This window comes from Salmo trutta, chromosome 4 (assembly GCF_901001165.1).
Source record: "Salmo trutta chromosome 4, fSalTru1.1, whole genome shotgun sequence".
NCBI lineage: Eukaryota > Metazoa > Chordata > Actinopteri > Salmoniformes > Salmonidae > Salmo > Salmo trutta.
Window position 1 is genome coordinate 64880443 of NC_042960.1, and position 20577 is coordinate 64901019.

The following is a 20577-nucleotide window of genomic DNA, read 5'->3' on the forward strand; positions in this document are numbered from 1 at the left end:
CATAGGTTTATCATTTTATAGTTACAAGTTGATCTGTAAATTCATGTTTTATATTGCTCCAGTGTGTCTAAGTGAATACAGCGAGCACTGAGTCGAAAATTCTGGTTTGAGCAAAAAAAAAAAAAAAAAAGTATTATTCAATGATGAGAATAAAACCCATTAGAAGCCTTTTATACACCTATAATACCAACAACCGTGGAGAGACAGAAAGAGCAGAGCTGCATACACACTCTGCCTCACATACCTTCTAGAACATATACAGGAAGTACAACAACAAAAAAAGTTTGGAGAAATATTTAAAAGAAAATCATATTGAACATCATCACACAATCAGACAAGACAATTCACCGTTTTTTTTTGAAATATCTGGCATTCATGTACACATCTTCACTTTTGTTTCAAGTCTAATATTGTATTACACATTTTTGTAATATCCATCTTTTACATTTTCAGAGTTAACTTCTTGAAACTAAAACATTTTCCACTGCAGTCAAGTGTAGCTATGCAGTAGTTCCATCTCTAAATGAAAACATCGATACTCATAACGGCTTGACAGTTATTTTCTTCCCGTTTCAGTTCATAAAATGAGATGTTTGTATAAACAATATTCGATGTTTTCTATATATACCATATCACATCTATACTCATGTACTAACGTTGACAGCCACATTTTATGTTTTCACTTGTAAAGGTTAAACTCCACCATTACCCAGCAGGCAAAACTGTTTGAAATGATGTCACGATGACATCATTACAACCAGATTTGCCCCCTGGGTAATGTAGTCTTTTTTTTTCTTTTTTTTTAAGCATTTGCTTCACAGGGTTCACTTTAGGATTAGTGAGAGGATTGACCAATGGGAATAAACATTCATAACATCTAACATCTGTCCATCTACAAATAGCAAATACTATATCTTCAATGGGGAATTAATACTATGTTTTGTAAATGCTCCATTGTTTCCATAATTCCCTTTTGCCCCTTACAGACAGGACTATCTGCCCCTTACAGACAGAACTATCTGCCCCCTATAGACAGAACTATCTGCCCCCTATAGACAGAACTATCTGCCCCCTACAGACAGAACTATCTGCCCCCTATAGACAGAACTATCTGCCCCCTATAGACAGAACTATCTGCCCCCTATAGACAGAACTATCTGCCCCCTACAGAGAGAACTATATTGCCCTTACAGACAGAACTATCTGCCCCCTACAGACAGAACTATCTGCCCCCTATAGACAGAACTATCTGCCCCCTATAGACAGAACTATCTGCCCCCTATAGACAGAACTATCTGCCCCCTACAGACAGAACTATCTGGCCCTTACAGACAGAAGTCTCTGATCCTTTACAGACGGAACGATTTTGGTTCACCTAGTCTAAATTCTTAACTGGGTTACAGTAGTCATAGACTTATCTGGAATGTTCCATCCTATGTAAAACCTTAACACTGTACATGTGTGCTTAAATTGGTTGTTATTATTAAACATCTATTAATTATTTCACTTATAGTCAACAGAATAACATGCTCGCTCGAAATACACTCCCCATAACCTGAAATAAATCTGAAAATGTTGAGGAATTGAACACCTCTAATATGGCTAATGTTGATGACGCCAACAGATCGTCTGGTATTTCTACTGTAGACAGACTAACATGTAGCTATTAGCTATCTAGCAACTAGCTAAGATCTAAAAACAGATAAATACAATAAAGTCATTTTATGTCTAAAACAAAGTAGATGTCTATTCCTGAGAATCTAAGTGATACAAAATCAAAATTCAACATGGACAAAATTGTGATAATCCTTTTTAAATATGATTAAATACGATTTTTCTGCATTTTTGTCATGTCTATGTGGCAAAACTGCATCCTTGACAATAATACAGTACTGCAAAAACAAGTATAAACTGTTTTTCAAAAACATGACAGAACATCACAAGCCTACTGCACTAGGTCCCCGTGTGGATCAGTTGGTAGAGCAGGGCACTTGCAATGCCAGGGTTGTGGGTTCAAATCCCACAGGGGACCAGTACAAACATAAAGTACAAAAATGTATGCTCACTATTGTAAGTTGCTCTGGATAAAAGCTTCAAATGTACTAAAACTAATATGTTTTTTGAAGCGTGGCAATGGCTCTAGTAAGACTGTGTTGGGTTCTTCTACTCAAAGCTAATGAGCATTACAGGGCAGTGCAAGGGTTGTAGTGTCTGTCTGGCACATGGAAGCAGATAAATGAATCTTATGTGTGTGTAATATGTTATTGCTATGTGTAATAACTATGTGCATGGTAGGAGTGCTGGTCCATGTCAGGACATAGGTGTTCCAAGTTTAGTCAAATTATTATTCCTACATTTAGGAATTTGAAGCAAAATCAAAACAGTATGACACATTTTAATATATATATTATTGTTATCTAAGAATTATCTGAATGGCACTGTTTATCGTGAATTGTGATTCTCATTTGATGATCATCCCTTTTCATCTCATGCCAACTGACGAGAGATCAGAAACAGACTGTCACCCTGGCTATTCCTCACCCCTTCTCTCCCACCCTCACCCTCTCCCCCCACCCTGCCCTACATGCCCGGGTCGTCGTAGTTGTAGGTGGGTGCCTGTGAGTACTGGGGCTGTTGCTGCTGCATGGCTCCCTGCGCCACCCCCACAGCGGCCTGCTGCGCTGCCTGCTGGACGTGAGGGTTCTTCCAGGCCCCGGTGGTCCACTCCTCCTGGGCTTTACTCATACTGCCCCCTGTGCCACGGTACATGTTGTGCACCTGGAAAGAGTCAGGGAGATGGTGTTAGCGTGAGTTGTATTACTGTGGCACAAACAGAGGACACAATAAAGAGTACTGTCTTTGCTCATGTTGTCCTTGGTGCTACAGTACATGTTGTCCCTGCCACGGTACATGTTGTCCCTGGTGTTACGGTACATGTTGTCCCTGGTGTTACGGTACATGTTGTGCCTGGTGCTACGGTACATGTTGTGCCTGGTGCTACGGTACATGTTGTCCCTGGTGTTATGGTACATGTTGTCCCTGGTGTTACGGTACATGTTGTCCCTGGTGTTACGGTACATGTTGTCCCTGGTGTTACGGTGCATGTTGTCCCTGCTACGGTACATGTTGTCCCTGGTGTTACGGTACATGTTGTCCCTGGTGTTACGGTACATGTTGTCCCTGGTGTTACGGTACATGTTGTCCCTGGTGTTACGGTACATGTTGTCCCTGGTGCTACGGTACATGTTGTCCCTGGTGCTACGGTACATGTTGTCCCTGGTGCTACGGTACATGTTGTCCCTGGTGTTACGGTACATGTTGTCCCTGGTGCTACGGTACATGTTGTCCCTGCTACAGTACATGTTGTCCCTGGTGTTACGGTACATGTTGTCCCTGGTGTTATGGTACATGTTGTCCCTGGTGCTACGGTACATGTTGTCCCTGCTACGGTACATGTTGTCCCTGGTGCTACGGTACATGTTGTCCCTGGTGTTACGGTACATGTTGTCCCTGGTGTTACGGTACATTTTGTCCCTGATGCTACGGTACATGTTGTCCCTGGTGTTACGGTACATGTTGTCCCTGATGCTACGGTACATGTTGTCCCTGGTGTTATGGTACATGTTGTCCCTGATGCTACGGTACATGTTGTCCCTGGTGTTATGGTACACGTTGTCCCTGCTACGGTACATGTTGTCCCTGCTACAGTACATGTTGTCCCTGGTGTTACGGTACATGGTGTCCCTGGTGTTACGGTACATGTTGTGCCTGGTGTTACGGTACATGTTGTGCCTGGTGTTATGGTACATGGTGTCCCTGGTGTTATGGTACATGTTGTCCCTGGTGCTACGGTACATGTTGTCCCTGGTGTTACGGTACATGGTGTCCCTGGTGTTATGGTACATGTTGTCCCTGCTGTTACGGTACATGTTGTCCCTGGTGTTACGGTACATGTTGTCCCTGGTGTTACGGTACATGTTGTGCCTGGTGTTATGGTACATGTTGTCCCTGGTGTTATGGTACATGTTGTCCCTGGTGTTACGGTACATGTTGTCCCTGCTACGGTACATGTTGTCCCTGGTGTTACGGTACATGTTGTCCCTGCTACAGTACATGTTGTGCCTGGTGTTACGGTACATGTTGTCCCTGGTGTTACGGTACATGTTGTCCCTGCTACGGTACATGTTGTCCCTGGTGTTACGGTACATGTTGTGCCTGGTGTTATGGTACATGTTGTCCCTGGTGTTACGGTACATGTTGTCCCTGCTACGGTACATGTTGTCCCTGGTGTTACGGTACATGGTGTCCCTGGTGCTACGGTACATGTTGTCCCTGGTGTTACGGTACATGTTGTCCCTGCTACAGTACATGTTGTCCCTGGTGTTACGGTACATGTTGTCCCTGATGCTACGGTACATGTTGTCCCTGGTGTTACGGTACATGGTGTCCCTGGTGTTACGGTACATGTTGTCCCTGGTGTTATGGTACATGTTGTCCCTGCTACGGTACATGTTGTCCCTGCTACGGTACATGTTGTCCCTGGTGTTATGGTACATGTTGTCCCTGCTACAGTACATGCGTCCCTGGTGTTATGGTACATGTTGTCCCTGGTGTTACGGTACATGTTGTCCCTGGTGTTATGGTACATGTTGTCCCTGGTGTTACGGTACATGTTGTCCCTGGTGTTATGGTACATGTTGTTCCTGGTGTTCCGGTACATGTTGTCCCTGGTGTTACATTACATATTGTCCCTGGTGTTACGGTACATGTTGTCCCTGGTGTTACGGTACATGTTGTCCCTGGTGTTACGGTACATATTGTCCCTGGTGTTACGTTACATGTTGTGCCTGGTGTTACGGTACATATTGTCCCTGGTGTTACGGTACATATTGTCCCTGGTGTTACGGTACATATTGTCCCTGGTGTTACGGTACATGTTGTCCCTGGTGTTACGGTACATATTGTCCCTGGTGTTACGGTACATATTGTCCCTGGTGTTATGGTACATGTTGTCCCTGGTGTTACGGTACATATTGTCCCTGGTGTTACGGTACATGTTGTCCCTGGTGTTACGGTACATGTTGTCCCTGGTGTTATGGTACATGTTGTCCCTGCTACGGTACATGTTGTCCCTGCTACAGTACATGTTGTCCCTGGTGTTACGGTACATGTTGTCCCTGGTGTTACGGTACATGTTGTCCCTGGTGTTATGGTACATGTTGTCCCTGCTACGGTACATATTGTCCCTGGTGCTACGGTACATGTTGTCCCTGCTACGGTACATATTGTCCCTGGTGTTACGGTACATATTGTCCCTGGTGTTACGGTACATGTTGTCCCTGGTGTTACGGTACATGTTGTCCCTGGTGTTACGGTACATGATGTCCCTGGTGTTACGGTACATGATGTCCCTGGTGTTACGGTACATATTGTCCCTGGTGTTACGGTACATATTGTCCCTGGTGTTATGGTACATGTTGTGCCTGGTGTTACGGTACATGTTGTCCCTGGTGTTACGGTACATATTGTCCCTGGTGTTACGGTACATGTTGTCCCTGGTGTTATGGTACATGTTGTCCCTGCTACGGTACATATTGTCCCTGGTGTTATGGTACATGTTGTGCCTGGTGTTACGGTACATGTTGTCCCTGGTGTTACGGTACATATTGTCCCTGGTGTTACGGTACATGTTGTCCCTGGTGTTATGGTACATGTTGTCACTGCTACGGTACATATTGTCCCTGGTGCTACGGTACATGTTGTCCCTGCTACGGTACATATTGTCCCTGGTGTTACGGTACATATTGTCCCTGGTGTTACGGTACATGTTGTCCCTGGTGTTACGGTACATGTTGTCCCTGGTGTTACGGTACATGATGTCCCTGGTGTTACGGTACATGATGTCCCTGGTGTTACGGTACATGATGTCCCTGGTGTTACGGTACATATTGTCCCTGGTGTTACGGTACATGTTGTCCCTGCTACGGTACATGATGTCCCTGGTGTTACTGTACATGTTGTCCCTGGTGCTACGGTATATGTTGTCCCTGGTGTTACGGTACATGTTGTCCCTGGTGTTACGGTACATGTTGTCCCTGGTGTTATGGTACATGTTGTCCCTGGTGTTACGGTACATGTTGTCCCTGGTGTTACGTTACATATTGTCCCTGGTGTTACGTTACATATTGTCCCTGGTGTTATGTTACATGTTGTCCCTGGTGTTACGGTACATGTTGTCCCTGGTGTTATGGTACATATTGTCCCTGGTGTTATGTTACATGTTGTCCCTGGTGTTACGGTACATGTTGTCCCTGGTGTTATGGTACATGTTGTCCCTGGTGTTACGGTACATGTTGTCCCTGCTACGGTACATATTGTCCCTGCTACGGTACATATTGTCCCTGGTGTTACGGTACATATTGTCCCTGGTGCTGTACCTATTCACCCTTATTCAGGTGCAAAACTTCCACTCGGGATGGGGGGGACATGTCCCCCTAACATTCTGAAATTGCATTTTTGTCCCCCGTAGTTTTATCATTGGAATGTGATACAAAACAGGGCAACGGTGTGCTTTAGGACCCAGCAGATGCCTTCGAGTGGTCGGACAGGCTGTTTGGAGTGTTTCATGTACTGTGAAACTGGTCCGGTGCCACAGTACAATGAAGCAACACAAACATAGGCACAGACACATGCATACACACACACACACACACACACGATAACATACACACACGTACACATGGATTTTGTACTGTAGATATATGGTAGTGATGGAGTAGGGGCCTGAGGGCACACAGTGTGTTGTGAAATTAATGGGGATCCATAATAAACCCCAGGATGAGTAGCTGCTGCCTTGGCAGGAACTAATGGGGATCCATAAAAAAACCCAGGAAGAGTAGCTGCTGCCTTGGCAGGAACTAATGGGGATCCATAATAAACCCAAGGAAGAGTAGCTGCTGCCTTGGCAAAAACTAATGGGGATCCAAAATAAACCGCAGGAAGAGTAGCTGCTGCCTTGGAAGGAACTAATGGGGATCCATAATAAACCGCAGGAAGAGTAGCTGCTGCCTTGGCAGGAACTAATGGGGATCCATAATAAACCCCAGGAAGAGTAGCTGCTGCCTTGGCAGGAACTAATGGGGATCCATAATAAACCGCAGGAAGAGTAGCTGCTGCCTTGGCAGGAACTAATGGTGATCCATAATAAACCGCAGGAAGAGTAGCTGCTGCCTTGGCAGGAACTAAGGGGATCCTTGTGCTTCCTGGAGAGAGTCAGGGAGAGATTGAGATGGTGTTTGAGATATATTTATATTACCTTAAGTAAAACACAGTACAGGCCATACATATTACTTGTCCATCAACTATGTTGTGGACGAGTCAGGGATATTTATGGAATATTTTTTACTCTTTTATATTTATGGAATCTATTGGGCTCCCGAGTGGTGCAGCGGTCTAAGGCGGTGTCACTACAGTCCCTGGTTCAATTCCAGGCTGTATCACATCCGGCCGCGATTGGGAGTCCCTTAGGGCTGTGCACAATTGGCCCAGCGTCGTCTGGGTTTGGCCGGGGTAGGCCGTCATTGTAAATAAGAATTTGTTCTTAACTGACTTGCTTAGTTAAATAAAAGTAAAAACTTTTTTTTTACAGGGATATTAATTAACATTTTAGTGTTCACATCAATGAAGGGTAAATGTGCCTGAGTTAGCAGAAAAGATCCTATTCACCAGCCTGTAGTACCTGAGATGTGAGTCATATTACAGACAAAGTCAAACTAAAGGTTGTAAGAAAGAAATACTGTCATTGCTGTAAATTAGATCCGGGCCTGAATACATACAGTGTCTACAGTAGGAGTACTGATCTAGGACCAGCTCCCTCCTGTCCATGTCATCTTATTCATTCTGATATAAAATGCTAAACTGATCCTAGATCAGCCCTCTTCTACTCTAAGACACTTTATGAATGTGGGCCCTGATCTCCTGTTACTATAGCAGTCCATCAAGTTAGTTGTCCTCTTCAGGTCAAAGACACTAAAGGATGCAGAGAGATCTGATCTCCTGTTTCTATAGCAGTCCATCAAGTTAGTTGTCCTCTTCAGGTCAAAGACACTAAAGGACGCAGAGAGATCTGATCTCCTGTTACTATAGCAGTCCATCAAGTTAGTTGTCCTCTTCAGGTCAAAGACACTAAAGGATGCAGAGAGATCTGATCTCTTGTTACTATAGCAGTCCATCAAGTTAGTTGTCCTCTTCAGGTCAAAGACACTAAAGGATGCAGAGAGATCTGATCTCCTGTTACTATAGCAGTCCATCAAGTTAGTTGTCCTCTTCAGGTCAAAGACACTAAAGGACGCAGAGAGATCTGATCTCCTGTTACTATAGCAGTCCATCAAGTTAGTTGTCCTCTTCAGGTCAAAGACACTAAAGGACGCAGAGAGATCTGATCTCCTGTTACTATAGCAGTCCATCAAGTTAGTTGTCCTCTTCAGGTCAAAGACACTAAAGGACGCAGAGAGATCTGATCTCCTGTTACTATAGCAGTCCATCAAGTTAGTTGTCCTCTTCAGGTCAAAGACACTAAAGGACGCAGAGAGATCTGATCTCCTGTTTCTATAGCAGTCCATCAAGTTAGTTGTCCTCTTCAGGTCAAAGACACTAAAACTATATTTCCTGGAGAACGTCCGCCAAGAAAATGTGGTCAGAGAGATAAGATGTTACAATTGTGGGTTTGACTTGACAGTTTGCTATTGCCTCAACAGACAAGAGCAGTACTAGAAGTATGGTAGTAGATAGGAGAAACTGTTTTATTCAGCTGAATCATACAGTTGAAGTCGGAAGTTTACATACACCTTAGCCAAATACATTTAAACTCAGTTTTTCACAATTCCTGACATTTAATTCTAGTAAAAATTCCCTGTCTTAGGTCAGTTAGGATCACCACTTCATTTTAAGAATGTGAAATAGTCAGAATAATAGTAGGAAAAATGATTTATTTCAGCTTTTATTTCTTTCATCACATTCCCAGTGGGTCAGAAGTTTACATACACTCAATGAGTATTTGGTAGCATTGCCTTTAAATTGTTTAACTTGGGTCAAACATTTTGGGTAGCCTTCCACAAGCTTCCCACAATAAGTTGGGTGAATTTTGGCCCATTCCTCCTGACAGAGCTGGTGTAACTGAGTCAGGTGTGTAGGCCTCCTTGCTCGCACACGCGTTTTCAGTTCTGCCCACAAATTTTCCATGGGATTGAGGTCAGGGCTTTGTGATGGCCACTCCAATACCTTGACTTTGTTGTCCTTAAGCCATTTTGCCACAACTTTGGAAGTGTGCTTGGGGTCATTGTCCATTTGGAAGACCCATTTTGCGACCAAGCTTTAACTTCCTGACTGATGACTTGAGATGTTGCTTCAATATATCCACATAATTTTCCTTGCTAATGATGCCATCTATTATGTGAAGTGCACCAGTCCCTCCTGCAGCAAAGCACCCCCACAACATGATGCTGCCACCCCCGTGCTTCACGGTTGGGATTGTGTTCTTCGACTTACAAGCCTCCCCCTTTTTCCTCCAAACATAACGATGGTCATTATGGCTAAACAGTTCTATTTTTGTTTCATCAGACCAGAGGACATTTCTCCAAAAAGTACGATCTTTGTCCCCATGTGCAGTTGCAAACCGTAGTCTGGCTTTTTTATGGCGGTTTTGGAGCAGTGGCTTCTTCCGTGCTGAGCGGCCTTTCAGGTTATGTCGATATAGGACTCGTTTTACTGTGGATATAAATACTTTTGTACCTGTTTCCTCCAGCATCTTTACAAGGTCCTTGCTGTTGTTCTGGGATTGATTTGCACTTTTCACACCAAAGTACATTCATCTCTAGGAGACAGAACGCGTCTCCATCCTGAGCGGTATGACGGCTGCGTGGTCACATGGTGTTTATACTTGCGTACTATTGTTTGTACAGATGAATGTGGTACCTTCAGGCATTTGGAAATTGCTCCCAAGGATGAACCAGACTTGTGGAGGTCTACAATTTTTCTTCTGAGGTCTTGGCTGATTTCTTTAGATTTCCCCATGATGTCAAGCAAAGAGGCACTGAGTTTGAAGGTAGGCCTTGAAATACATCCACAGGTACACCTTCAATTAACTCAAATGATGTCAATTAGCCCATCAGAAGCTTCTAAAGCCATGACATAATTTTCTGGAATTTTCCAAGCTGTTTAAAGGCACAGTCAACGTAGTGTATGTAAACTTCTGACCCACTGGAATTGTGATACAGTGAATTATAAGTGAAATAATCTGTCTGTAAACAATTGTTGGAAAAATTACTTGTGTCATGCACAAAGTAGATGTCCTAACCGACTTGCCAAAACTATAGTTTGTTAACAAGAAATTTGTGGAGTGGTTGAAAAACGAGTTTTAATGGCTCCAGCCTAAGTGTATGTAAACTTCCGACTTCAACTGTATCTACAGAAACCACACTGCACGTATTGCTAGAGTCCATTATACTCTAGTCAGAGTGAGAAACGTGTTGCTAGAGTCCATTACACTCTAGTCAGAGTGAGAAACGTGTTGCTAGAGTCCATTATACTCTAGTCAGAGTGAGAAACGTGTTGCTAGAGTCCATTATACTCTAGTCAGAGTGAGAAACGTGTTGCTAGAGTCCATTATACTCTAGTCAGAGTGAGAAACGTGTTGCTAGAGTCCATTATACTCTAGTCAGAGTGAGAAACGTGTTGCTAGAGTCCATTATACTCTAGTCAGAGTGAGAAACGTGTTGCTAGAGTCCATTATACTCTAGTCAGAGTGAGAAACGTGTTGCTAGAGTCCATTATACTCTAGACAGAGTGAGAAACGTGTTGCTAGAGTCCATTATACTCTAGTCAGAGTGAGAAACGTGTTGCTAGAGTCCATTATACTTTAGTCAGAGTGAGAAACGTGTTGCTAGAGTCCATTATACTCTAGTCAGAGTGAGAAACGTGTTGCTAGAGTACATTATACTCTAGTCAGAGTGAGAAACGTGTTGCTAGAGTCCATTATACTCTAGTCAGAGTGAGAAACGTGTTGCTAGAGTCCATTATACTCTAGTCAGAGTGAGAAACGTGTTGCTAGAGTCCATTATACTCTAGTCAGAGTGAGAAACGTGTTGCTAGAGTCCATTATACTCTAGTCAGAGTGAGAAACGTGTTGCTAGAGTCCATTATACTCTAGTCAGAGTGAGAAACGTGTTGCTAGAGTCCATTATACTCTAGTCAGAGTGAGAAACGTGTTGCTAGAGAACATTATACTCTAGTCAGAGTGAGAAACGTGTTGCTAGAGCATTATACTCTAGTCAGAGTGAGAAACGTGTTGCTAGAGTCCATTATACTCTAGACAGAGTGAGAAACGTGTTGCTAGAGTCCATTATACTCTAGTCAGAGTGAGAAACGTGTTGCTAGAGTCCATTACACTCTAGTCAGAGTGAGAAACGTGTTGCTAGAGTCCATTATACTCTAGTCAGAGTGAGAAACGTGTTGCTAGAGTCCATTATACTCTAGTCAGAGTGAGAAACGTGTTGCTAGAGTCCATTATACTCTAGTCAGAGTGAGAAACGTGTTGCTAGAGTCCATTATACTCTAGTCAGAGTGAGAAACGTGTTGCTAGAGTCCATTATACTCTAGTCAGAGTGAGAAACGTGTTGCTAGAGTCCATTATACTCTAGTCAGAGTGAGAAACGTGTTGCTAGAGTCCATTATACTCTAGTCAGAGTGAGAAACGTGTTGCTAGAGTCCATTATACTCTAGTCAGAGTGAGAAACGTGTTGCTAGAGTCCATTATACTCTAGTCAGAGTGAGAAACGTGTTGCTAGAGTCCATTATACTCTAGTCAGAGTGAGAAACGTGTTGCTAGAGTCCATTATACTCTAGTCAGAGTGAGAAACGTGTTGCTAGAGTCCATTACACTCTAGTCAGAGTGAGAAACGTGTTGCTAGAGTCCATTACACTCTAGTCAGAGTGAGAAACGTGTTGCTAGAGTCCATTACACTCTAGTCAGAGTGAGAAACGTGTTGCTAGAGTCCATTACACTCTAGTCAGAGTGAGAAACGTGTTGCTAGAGTCCATTACACTCTAGTCAGAGTGAGAAACGTGTTGCTAGAGTCCATTATACTCTAGTCAGAGTGAGAAACGTGTTGCTAGAGTCCATTATACTCTAGTCAGAGTGAGAAACGTGTTGCTAGAGTCCATTATACTCTAGTCAGAGTGAGAAACGTGTTGCTAGAGTCCATTATACTCTAGTCAGAGTGAGAAACGTGTTGCTAGAGTCCATTATACTCTAGTCAGAGTGAGAAACGTGTTGCTAGAGTCCATTATACTCTAGTCAGAGTGAGAAACGTGTTGCTAGAGTCCATTATACTCTAGTCAGAGTGAGAAACGTGTTGCTAGAGTCCATTACACTCTAGTCAGAGTGAGAAACGTGTTGCTAGAGTCCATTACACTCTAGTCAGAGTGAGAAACGTGTTGCTAGAGCCCATTATACTCTAGTCAGAGTGAGAAACGTGTTGCTAGAGTCCATTACACTCTAGTCAGAGTGAGAAACGTGTTGCTAGAGTCCATTATACTCTAGTCAGAGTGAGAAACGTGTTGCTAGAGTCCATTACACTCTAGTCAGAGTGAGAAACGTGTTGCTAGAGTCCATTACACTCTAGTCAGAGTGAGAAACGTGTTGCTAGAGTCCATTACACTCTAGTCAGAGTGAGAAACGTGTTGCTAGAGTCCATTACACTCTAGTCAGAGTGAGAAACGTGTTGCTAGAGTCCATTATACTCTAGTCAGAGTGAGAAACGTGTTGCTAGAGTCCATTATACTCTAGTCAGAGTGAGAAACGTGTTGCTAGAGTCCATTATACTCTAGTCAGAGTGAGAAACGTGTTGCTAGAGTCCATTATACTCTAGTCAGAGTGAGAAACGTGTTGCTAGAGTCCATTATACTCTAGTCAGAGTGAGAAACGTGTTGCTAGAGTCCATTATACTCTAGTCAGAGTGAGAAACGTGCAAGTCAGGGCTTTAGCGTAAAGTGTGGAAGTTATGGTAGAACATTTCAAGATTATGTTTTAATATTGTTTTATGTACCGAATAGCTTTGATAAGTACTCTCTCATCTGTGTCTTTGGGACAGAGTTGGGCCTCTTCCATTGAATGATTAGTGTCTGTGAAAGGCTGGCCTGTCTGCCAGGTATCCCATCCCTCCAGTTTCTCTCCCACATGCAGATGAACACTGGACTTGTGAGGAGGACCCAGTATCCCATTGTTGCATTTGTATCTGTGTGTTAAGGAGTGCGAAACTGAGAAGATAACCCTGTATGAACAAGCAGTAAATGACCTAGAGACAGAAACCTGGCGACATGTAAATCTTGCTGTCTGTTACTTGATATCACAATGTACCTTTGTATAATTCTACACATCTGTTGATTGTCGTGAACATTCAGGAGGATGTACTTTGCTATAAAGTTTGCTATAAAGAGCTGTAACCTAAATCTGCTGGTGGGTTCTCAGCGATCCCCTCCGTATGATTGTTGACCAGCTCCCTTATTCTGTATGTTTATATTATTAACTGTATGTTTGTTTATTCCATGTGTAACTCTGTGTTGTTGTTTGTGATCGCACTGCTTTGCTTTATCTTGGCCAGGTCGCAGTTGGAAATGAGAACTTGTTCTCAACTGGCCTACCTGGTTAAATAAAGGTGAAATATTATATATTTTTTTATTGTAATAATTAAATTATAAAGTTTGATTGTTTTGAAGAAATCTAAGTCTCTCTCCTTTGGACAGAAATATTCCACAACAAAGTGAAAATGTATGTAACACACACACATACCCACACACAAACACACACATACACACACAAACACACAAAAACACACACAAACACACACACACACACACACACACACACACACACACACAAACACACATGGTACTATGGTACCTTGGTGAGCCCGGTGAAGGAGAGGACAGCCATGGCAGTGAACATGATGGTGGGGATCAGCATGACTACAGCGGAGCCTATATTGGTGCTAAAGAAGGTGATGGTAGCCAGCCAGCCACTGGAGGAAGGAAGGAAGGAGAACACAACAACAAGGTCACAGCAAGTCCACGCCTGTTCTAAGGCAGGCTTTCCCTAATGGTAACAATACTATCAACTGTAGGCCTACGGCCGAAAATCAGGTCAATCAATCAAGCAATCAATCAAACTGTATAGCCCTTTTTACATCAACAGTGGTCACAAAGTGCTTTACAGTAACCCGGCCTAGAACCCCAAAGAGCAAGGAGAAGTGGCAAGGCAACTATGGAAGAACCCTTCCCTAGAAGGATGAAACCTTGAGCGGAACCAGACTCAGAGGCGACTGGAGGCCCATACTTTCAAAGCCAATAGGCGTGACTCTCCCACAAATAAATAAAACATTGGTGTTTTATCAGGCTTTTTCCAAGTAAAAAAAAACAAACAAAAACACGGCATTTTGGCCTTCATCAGACTGAACCTAGAAGGAAGAAACCTTGAGAGGAACCAGATTCCCGAGAGGACACCCAGGCTCCATCCTTACCAGACGCCCCAGCCTGGAATGCCTATACACTGGATGATGCTGATCACCACCTGGGCCATGAACACGAAGAAGAACGCCATGAAGTTGAACGAGCTGTCAGTCCTACAAGGGGGGAAGGAGAGAAGTAAATCCAATCAGAAATCCAGGATTTAACCTAGACAGTGGAGGTTGCTGAGGGGAGAGAACGGCTCATAATAATGGCAGGAACAGAGCAAATGGAATGGCATCCAACACCTGGAAACCATGTGTTTGATGTATGTGATACCATTCCACTGATTCCACTCCAGTCATTACCACGAGCCCGTCCTCCCTAATTAAGGTGCCACCAACCTCCTGCGACCACTGTATATCTGGGGGGAAATAGCCTGAAGAAAGGGTTTACTGTAACTTGACTCACGTCTCTCTGCCTCATCTAATGTAACACGGGCTGCGTTCAGTAAGTCAGAACGGTGTTCCAACGTTTAATTCAACAAAGACAGTAGTGAACGACCAAAACTTTGGCGAACGTTAAACCATACTGAACGCACCCCAGATGTCAGAAAGAAGGATGTACTTACTTGAAGGCCTTGTAGATGGGTCTGAACCAGCACACGTAGGAGCAGGGGGTGAACAGGATGAGCCACAGAATTGCCATGCCAAAGTTAGTGGCTCCGCCCCCGCCGCACATCCACGCCAGGCAGCCAATCAGATTGACCGCCAAGGTGGCACTGTTGACTGTAATGATCACAGGTGATAAAAAAGGTTAAATAGGAATATTAACGGTGGACCTTGCATTATTTACAATGCAGTAGCATTGGTCGTGTTTTTTTAAATTTAATTTATTTAACCATTCAGGTCAATTAAAAACAAATGAATATTTACAATGACGGCCTGGTGTTCATTAGGGCATGCAACAGTAATGGAGCATGAGGGGGTCTCTTCCCTGTAGCTCAGTTGGTAGAGCATGGTGTTTGCAACGCCAGGGTTGTGGGTTCGATTCCCACGGGGGGCCAGTACAGAAATGAAATGTATGAAGTTGTATGAAATGTATGTATTCACTACTGTAAGTCGCTCTGGATAAGAGCGTCTGCTAAATTACGTAAATGTAAATGTCTTATTGGATAAGTCCAGGTAGTCCCTCTCTGTTTCAGTCTGTTTTCAACGGTTTGGTGCCAAATAAACAGGACCATCGTGTTACTGTTTTACCATTTCCTGTTAGTACAATTACATTGTCTGGGACGGGGACCTTATGTAATTATAGTACAGCAGCACCGTCTGTTATTGGATGATTAATCTAGCAAAGTAAAGTTTAATTGGTTGCTTCAGATTTGTATGAGAGTTTGCAGAGACAGTAAAGGTAACTTTATGATTTTGTATTTTTGGTATCGGGGAGAGATCTCTATGACCAAGTTATGGTCTGTGTCCCAAATATAAATATTGCACTATAAAGAGAATATGCTGTAATTTGTATGTTTTGTATGAAAAAAAATACAAAATTAAAAAGCTATCTATTCAACACACAATACAGTGACTACTAGGCTAAAAGACACAAACTAATCATAAGCAATTGGGATTATTATAAATACTGCACTATAAAGAGAATATGCTGTAATTTGTATGATTTGTATTTTTTTTAAAATACAAAATTAAAAAGCTATCTATTCAACACACAATACACTGACTACTAGGCTAAAGGGCACAAACTAATGATAAACAATTGGGATTATTTATAACATAAATGTCACAGGACTTACTTATACAATCCCCAACCTGAGTGATAATGCAAATGAAATGAAAATGATAATGAAAGATATACAATCATCGATCTTATAAAGATTACCATTGAACTATTAGCTGCATTTTCAGCTCTTGTTGTCAAGCCAACGGTATAGATGGGAGGCTATGAACTAGAGGATGTTTATTTAGATGAAAAACCATTTCAAGTAACATTTCTTGGCTGGATGCCTGAAAGTCTTACTAAAGAGCTGCAAACCAGCTACACCCGGTTTCCTGCTATACCTGTGTTTGTTTCCCATAATGCTTTGGGTGACGTTAAAAGAAAGGCCAAACAGTAGCAGTAGCGCTTAACAGTTTACCGTTATGACGTCACTCAAGCAATCAACACAATAAATATGCCAAGGACTTTGTTAGAATGGGCCGGTGCTGCCCGGTACAGCACCAGAACCTCTAATCTTCTACTGCTTGAGTACCGCCCAACTCTTGTAGAATATTAGCTCTAATACTTGATGACTAGACCCAGTTTAACCAAGTTCTGAACTAAAAAGATTTCTCGGTGGAAAAATGGTGTATAAGGCTTGCTTAATCTGCCTGGGAAACCGACACAGATGACTCAGTCTCTAACCACAGGATGTCTTCCAAATGGCACCCTATTCCCTATTTAGTGCACTACTTTTGACCAGAATCCTATGGGCCCTGGTCAAAAGTAGTGCACTAAATAGGGAATAGGGTGCCACTTGGAATACCAACACACTCACAGATCCATAGGTAGTAGAGCTTCTTGCAGATGGAGCGGTGTACATCTGGGATCTCGTTGAAGTCCTGATAGAAACACGGCTTCAGAGGGATGAAGCCAGGCAGGGGAGGGAAATTGTTTTCTGTGGGGATAAAAGTAAGAGGCTCAGAGTTTAACTTACTTACTTAGTCAAATCTTGAATTAAAAACAAAATCCAAGATAAAATATTAAAGTTAAAGTATAAGCATTCAACCTGATCAACACACAAGTTATCTTAAAGCAGTCAGGTTAAGCATTGTGTGCTATAATTGCATGATAGTAAAATGCTTATTAACTACTTACTACTAATGACTTATATATCTTACAAAAGAGTAGCATGATTCAATATTCAATACAGAAGTCACACTCTACAAAATATTCCCACTACTATACCATCCTTGTATGTAGAAAGACTGTTCTTACCTGCCATTACAATTTGATATTTTCCTCCAGTTGGAAATAAATATTATTCAGACTAAAACTGAACGCCTTAGAAATGATCCTGAAAAGAACAATACATTGTATCAATATTTCAGCAAGGAAATGTATAATTTTATCATCATAAACACCATAATTGCCTTCATATTAATTCAAGCAACAAACCGGTATGTAGGTTATCGGTATGTAGGTTATGGGTCGGTTAACCGTGAAATGACGCCAAACCCGGCTCTCCCTCCCAGTGTGCTTTGCGCTCGCAGTCTTTATAACCCACCGCCCCCGCCTCTACAATATGGATTACAATATAACATGTTACGTCGGTTCTGCATAATATTCAATGGCTACAAACCCTACATTCCGATAGCCTCCTGAATACGGCCGTTGTTGTCAGTGAGATAGATATACATTGTAGACTGCATAAAATAATCTGTCATTTATTGTAATAAAGTTTGACAGTGTAATGATGGATATTTATGATATTTGCAGCTATCGTTCAAACACTCATAGGTTGAGGGTGTTTGGATGAAGGGCATTTTCCCAGCATATATTTTTGCACCAAATGGGCCTATACCACCAGACTGATAACAAACGATGTTATGAGAGCACGAATCAATGAAATATGATACCCTTTTTTCAGATGTTGTTATTCATGTTAAAGGATGGGCAGGATGAAAGATGCCGCTGTTTGTATGCTACAATTGCATCGTGATGAGCACTACATTCAATGGAGAAAGGGGCGCCCTTCAGATGAGTAACCGTAGTAGAGACCGAGTCTACGACACGATGGAGTATTTTCAGCAGGATTCAATAAACAAGTCAAACGATTGTACCATTCCTGCCGCATGATTATTCTACATTCTATTAAATGCACAGAGCATGTAGTAAATCTATAATTCGCACAATCGTGTAATTGAAATAGAATGAGTGAATGAAATGTAAATAAAACGGTATGGATTCGTTACTTTAGAAAGGATCTTATCGCTTACCTCTTTTTTTTTTCTTCTTCCAAACCAGGAATGCTGTTACTATGCAACGTTATTCAATTGCATTATATGACGATATTCTTTATGAAAGACAACACACGCTGGTGAAATTAAAACGAGAGACATAAATTCTATATTCGATTAAAATCTGAAAAAACCCAACGAGAGTTTAAGGTTAGAAAGCTATTCCGTGACGTGACGTTTCTTCTCTCTCTCTTTACGCACATACCCGTCCTACTAGGAAATGGTTTGAGGAAACGGAATCGTTGCTGGACAGAACTGTCCAACAAGAAAACTGCTTACTAGCGGTATTTCACTCTCACTATCTTAAAGGAAAGGTTGACCCATTTTCAATGTTATATTGTTTTTGTGTATCTCCGAGTGATGTTCTATTGATTCCCTGGGTAATTTCATGTTTTCATTTATATCTAATTTATTGGCGTTCAAGCAGGTAGAAATGTGTCCGGTATGATGTAGCACTGTGATAAAGTCTCTCTCGCTACACAGAAAGTTAATTGGAATAGGACTTTTAGATCGCGAAAACGTCTATCATTCATGTCACTGATGTCAGATTTCAATACTGGCCGATGTCATAATTCGGAAGGATGTCTTCTCTCGAATGAGCCATTGATCATTTTTTGGGGTGATATTCCTACCTAGAGAAATATAGCACATTTTCCCAACTTGTCTGCCTGTTTAGACCAGGGTGCATTGCATTGTGCCATTGCCAGAGATATTATCCAAAGAAGATAGGAATCTAATGAATGAAGAAAGTTTTAACGCCCCACCCAGCAGACTGTCGACCAATCGCGTTCACGTTGTCATGCAACGTAGCGCGGTTGCTAAGCTTTTCGTCAAGCGATGCCTTCTCAATATCAGTGTATTTGTCCAGAAACGTGCCTATTTTCCTCGAAAGTACGTAATGTCACGATTCCAAAACTATATGATATTACACATAGTAAGTTAATTATCTCACATCTCGGAAAATATTTATAATGTTAACTTCTTGTTGACGAAATTCGTGATAATGTTTTTTTTTTAGCTAGCGCTGGTATACAGAAGATAGCCCTATTTGGTAAAATACCAAGTTCATATTATGACAAGAACAGCTCAAATAAGCAAAGAGAAATTACAGTCCATCATTACTTTAAGACATGAAGGTCAGTCAATTCGGAAAATTTCTAAAACGTTGAAGTTTCTTCAAGTGCAGTCACAAAACCATCAAGCGCTATGATGAAACTGGCTCTCATGAGGACCGCCACAGGAAAGGAAGACCCAGAGTTACCTATTCTGCAGAGTTAACTGCACCTCAGATTGCAGCCCAAATAAATGCTTCACAGAGTTCAAGTAACAGACACATCTCAACATCAATTGTTCAGAGGAGACTGCGTGAATCAGGCCTTCATGATTGGTATTGCCGCAAAGAAACCACTACTAAAGGACACCAATAATAAGAAGAGACTCGCTTGGGCCAAGTAACACGAGCAATGGACATTAGACCAGTGGAAATCTTTCCTTTGGTCTGATGAGTCCAAATGTGAGATTTTTGGTTCCAACCTCTGTGTCATTGTGAGATGCAGAGTAGGTGAACGGATGATTTCTGCATGTGTGGTTCCCACCGTGAAGCATGGAGGAGGAGGTGTTATGGAGTGGGGATGTTTTGCTGGTGACACTGTCAGTGATTTATTTAGAATTCAAGGCACACTTAACCAGCATGGCTACCACAGCATTCTGCAGTGATACACCATCCCATCTGGTTTGCGCTTAGTGGGGCTATCATTTGTTTTTCAACAAGACAATGACCCAACACACCTCCAGGCTGTGTAAGGGCTATTTTACCAAGAAGGAGAGTGATGGAGTGCTGCATCAGATGACCTGGCCTCCACAGTCACCAACAACCAAATTGAGATAGTTTGGGATGAGTTGGATATATATATATATATATATACAGTTGAAGTCGGAAGTTTACATACACCTTAGCCAAATACATTTAAACTCAGTTTTTCACAATTCCTGACATTTAATCCTAGTAAAAATTCCCTGTCTTAGGTCAGTTAGCATCACCACTTTATTTTAAGAATGTGAAATGTCA

The 20577-nt window shown here is 42.3% G+C and overlaps 1 protein-coding gene across 2 annotated transcripts; it reads right to left on the reverse strand.

Moving 5' to 3' along the window:
* Positions 1-155: 155 nt before the first annotated feature.
* Positions 156-18764, reverse strand: LOC115192868 (secretory carrier-associated membrane protein 5). 2 transcript variants are annotated; one of them, XM_029751780.1, is made up of 7 exons: positions 18489-18764; positions 17488-17566; positions 17048-17167; positions 15131-15287; positions 14574-14675; positions 13958-14075; positions 156-2778 (listed from the first exon to the last, which is right to left on the reverse strand). In XM_029751780.1, the coding sequence occupies exons 2-7, from the start codon at positions 17492-17494 to the stop codon at positions 2581-2583; spliced, it is 702 nt and encodes a 233-aa protein (XP_029607640.1). In that variant the 5' UTR covers positions 17495-17566; positions 18489-18764; the 3' UTR covers positions 156-2580. The 2 variants fall into 2 exon arrangements, with proteins under 2 accessions (XP_029607640.1, XP_029607641.1); XM_029751781.1 differs by lacking the exon at positions 18489-18764 and adding an exon at positions 17668-17773.
* Between the last annotated feature and the right edge of the window lie 1813 nt (positions 18765-20577).